The following is a 2,170-nucleotide window of genomic DNA, read 5'->3' on the forward strand; positions in this document are numbered from 1 at the left end:
AACAGCTTAAGACACTTGGTGACTTTCTTAGTTCATTTGTGGGGGAATGGACACACAATGAGGTTTTACTACTGAAGTTAGCTATTTGGTAAAAACTCTAGGAAGAGTTCCATCAAGAAAATGGTTATTTTGGAAAGACAAGTTATGATTATTTCCAAAACGTCAAAAGGAATAAGAATGTAAACACTATATACTTAAAATGTTAATGCAATAATATTAACTCAGTCAAATAAAGAAAGTGGCACCAAATTTATGGCAATTTTTCAAAACAAAAATGCAGCTCAAGGATATTTAAAAATAAATAATTGGTTCAAATAGGGACGACCATTCTCAGCACAAATCAACAACATTCAAAATAAAGTGCTATGAGAAAAAGTAGCCCCACAAACTTCGACTTATTCACATATGAACAGAGATACTATCTGGATCTTTAGGTCTGAAATATTCACCATGAGGGAAAGCTAGAGGCCAGGCTTAGGGCCATCTTTTGTCATTTTTCTCTTTTCTTCCAGCGTGTGCTTAAATATTTTCTTCAGGGTGTTGTAAACTATTGGTCCATTTTCAGAATCAAAATTAACCTGGTAATAAAGAAATTTATATTCAGGACACTGTAACAAGAATTTTAACTAGTTCCTATTTTGAGAGAAGGAGGCGGTGGAGAAAAAAACAGACTTACGAACAAAACTCTATATAAAATACACATAATAAATTTCACACATTTTAGTTGAAAGACTATATTAGAACTGCCAACCATGTCAATACCAAACTTATGAATGAAAACCCCAAAATTAAATCTAGTGCCTGGATATTTAGTCTAATTATACACACCCAGACATGAAGCAAGTCAACAGTGGGTGTGAAGTGAATTTTTTGAGACTATTATTGATGGTATAAGGGAAAAGTTTCCTGTATTAAAACAGCACATCAGCTGTATACGTCCTGCTGAGAGGCCCTGTGGCCACTCTGGACAGAATCAGAGTGATGCGAATAGAAGCCCAGCTCCCCACCTGCTAGCTATGTGCCCTCATCTCATACCCAACCTCTCTGGACCTCGATCTCCTTTGTAAAACAGAGATAATAATACCCACCTTCATAGGATAGCGTATCTGTGAGTCTAACATATGTTTGGTACATATGTACAAACCTCAACTGGTCAGGCGTGGTGGCTCACGCCTGTAATCCCAGCACTTTGGGAGGCGGAGGTGGGAGGGTCGCTTGAGCCCAGGAGTTCGAGACCAGCCTGGGCAATAGAGCAAAACCTCATCTCTACAAAAAATTAAAAAAAATTAGCCAGGCACAGTGGCACGTGCCTGTTGTCCCAGCTACTTGGGAGGCTGAGGTGGGAGAAATGCGTGAGCCCAGGAGGCAGAGGATGCAGTGAGCTGAGATTGTGCCATTGCACTCCAGACTGGGCGACAGAGTGAGACCCTGTCTCAAAAAGCAAACAAACAAACAAACCCCACCTTGATAAAGGTAAATTTCCTTTCCCCTTGATGGGAGAGCACTATTTACACATATTTGCATTTTTTCACCCAAGTTTACCATACTCTGGGTTAGGAGTGATGGCAGAACTGAGAACCAGAGCAAGTACCCACCCTCAGCCCCCTTCCCAGAATAGTGTGTGACTCCCTGGGAAAGAATCAGGGTCACACAATCACTGCTTCTCTCCTTCTGGAATTTCTCCTCTGATAAATTTTGAAAATGGAAGGTTGTTCCCTCTGTCAACAACTGTAAAGGATCTGACTTTGACCTGTTAGCTTGCCAGTGTTACGGACACTGGTAGAAGATACGAGATTTCCGGGTCAGAGACAGACAACTTTTATTTCTCACAGCTGCACGTGCTTCATGTTCACATGGGTTCTCTTTGTCTCCCAAGTCTCATGGGGGCAATGCAGAGGGGCCTAGGTGGAGGCTGCACAAGCACGGGGTTTGCCTCATAGCTGAGGAGCCCCAAGCTTAGGAAACTCCAATGTTTCACAAGCGGGCTGCAAAAAATTCTGCCAACCTTTGCCCTGAAGGGAAACATTTTTATTATCCGGGAAGTCAGAACGTGTGCCTTCTGTTCTCCAGGCAGAGCTCTCCAGACACTAGTGAAGAGTTGATCCCCAAAGAGAGTGGTCAGGGCATCTGCTCATCAGACTATGAAGAGACCTGAGAGACCCAAGGAAAA

At 42.2% G+C, this 2,170-nt stretch overlaps 1 protein-coding gene across 3 annotated transcripts in view; it reads right to left on the reverse strand.

Moving 5' to 3' along the window:
- Positions 1-231: 231 nt before the first annotated feature.
- The window catches only part of PTPDC1 (protein tyrosine phosphatase domain containing 1), a 91,326-nt gene continuing 89,387 nt past the window's right edge, over positions 232-2,170 (reverse strand). For all 3 annotated transcript variants that reach the window (XM_011999445.1, XM_011999444.1, XM_011999442.1), the window contains one exon: positions 232-578. In XM_011999445.1, coding sequence (XP_011854835.1) covers positions 462-578 — 117 coding nt within the window. In that variant the 3' untranslated portion in view covers positions 232-461. The remainder of the gene's footprint in view (positions 579-2,170) is intronic.

This window comes from Mandrillus leucophaeus, unplaced genomic scaffold (assembly GCF_000951045.1).
Source record: "Mandrillus leucophaeus isolate KB7577 unplaced genomic scaffold, Mleu.le_1.0 Scaffold593, whole genome shotgun sequence".
Taxonomy (NCBI): domain Eukaryota; kingdom Metazoa; phylum Chordata; class Mammalia; order Primates; family Cercopithecidae; genus Mandrillus; species Mandrillus leucophaeus.